This window comes from Penaeus monodon, chromosome 15, assembly GCF_015228065.2.
Source record: "Penaeus monodon isolate SGIC_2016 chromosome 15, NSTDA_Pmon_1, whole genome shotgun sequence".
Lineage (NCBI taxonomy): Eukaryota > Metazoa > Arthropoda > Malacostraca > Decapoda > Penaeidae > Penaeus > Penaeus monodon.
The window spans coordinates 47,722,275-47,722,574 of record NC_051400.1 but is presented as its reverse complement, the minus strand read 5'-3'; the positions used below and the strand labels follow the sequence as shown (position 1 = coordinate 47,722,574).

At 44.3% G+C, this 300-nt stretch overlaps 1 protein-coding gene across 1 annotated transcript in view; it reads right to left on the bottom strand.

The window, feature by feature from the left end:
- The window catches only part of LOC119582074 (terminal nucleotidyltransferase 4B-like), a gene marked incomplete in the record, with an annotated part of 31,298 nt that overhangs the window by 3,369 nt on the left and 27,629 nt on the right, over positions 1-300 (bottom strand). Inside the window, 2 exon segments of the mRNA XM_037930322.1 lie at positions 1-49; positions 230-300. Coding sequence (XP_037786250.1) covers positions 1-49; positions 230-300 — 120 coding nt within the window.

Here is a 300-nt window from a genome sequence, read left to right as displayed (position 1 = left end):
GAGAGCTGTCTCTGCTTCCCTCACTCATCTCAACTGGCTGATCAGAATCCTGGATGGAAGGAAAAAAAAAGGTTCACAAAGCTTGCAAAATTTCCATCTTAAATCCCTTTCATTCGTATCCATCTCAGGCAATCCAGGAAGGACCAAGAATGTTACAACACCTTATCAAAAAGATGAGCACTGGCTTAAAATATCTACACAGTGCAGGACGTCACAGCAAACAACCTACCGTATCATCACTAACTGAGGAGCCTGAAGAGGGGGGTGTGGAATGAGGTTCCGAAGCTTCAGATGATAAGG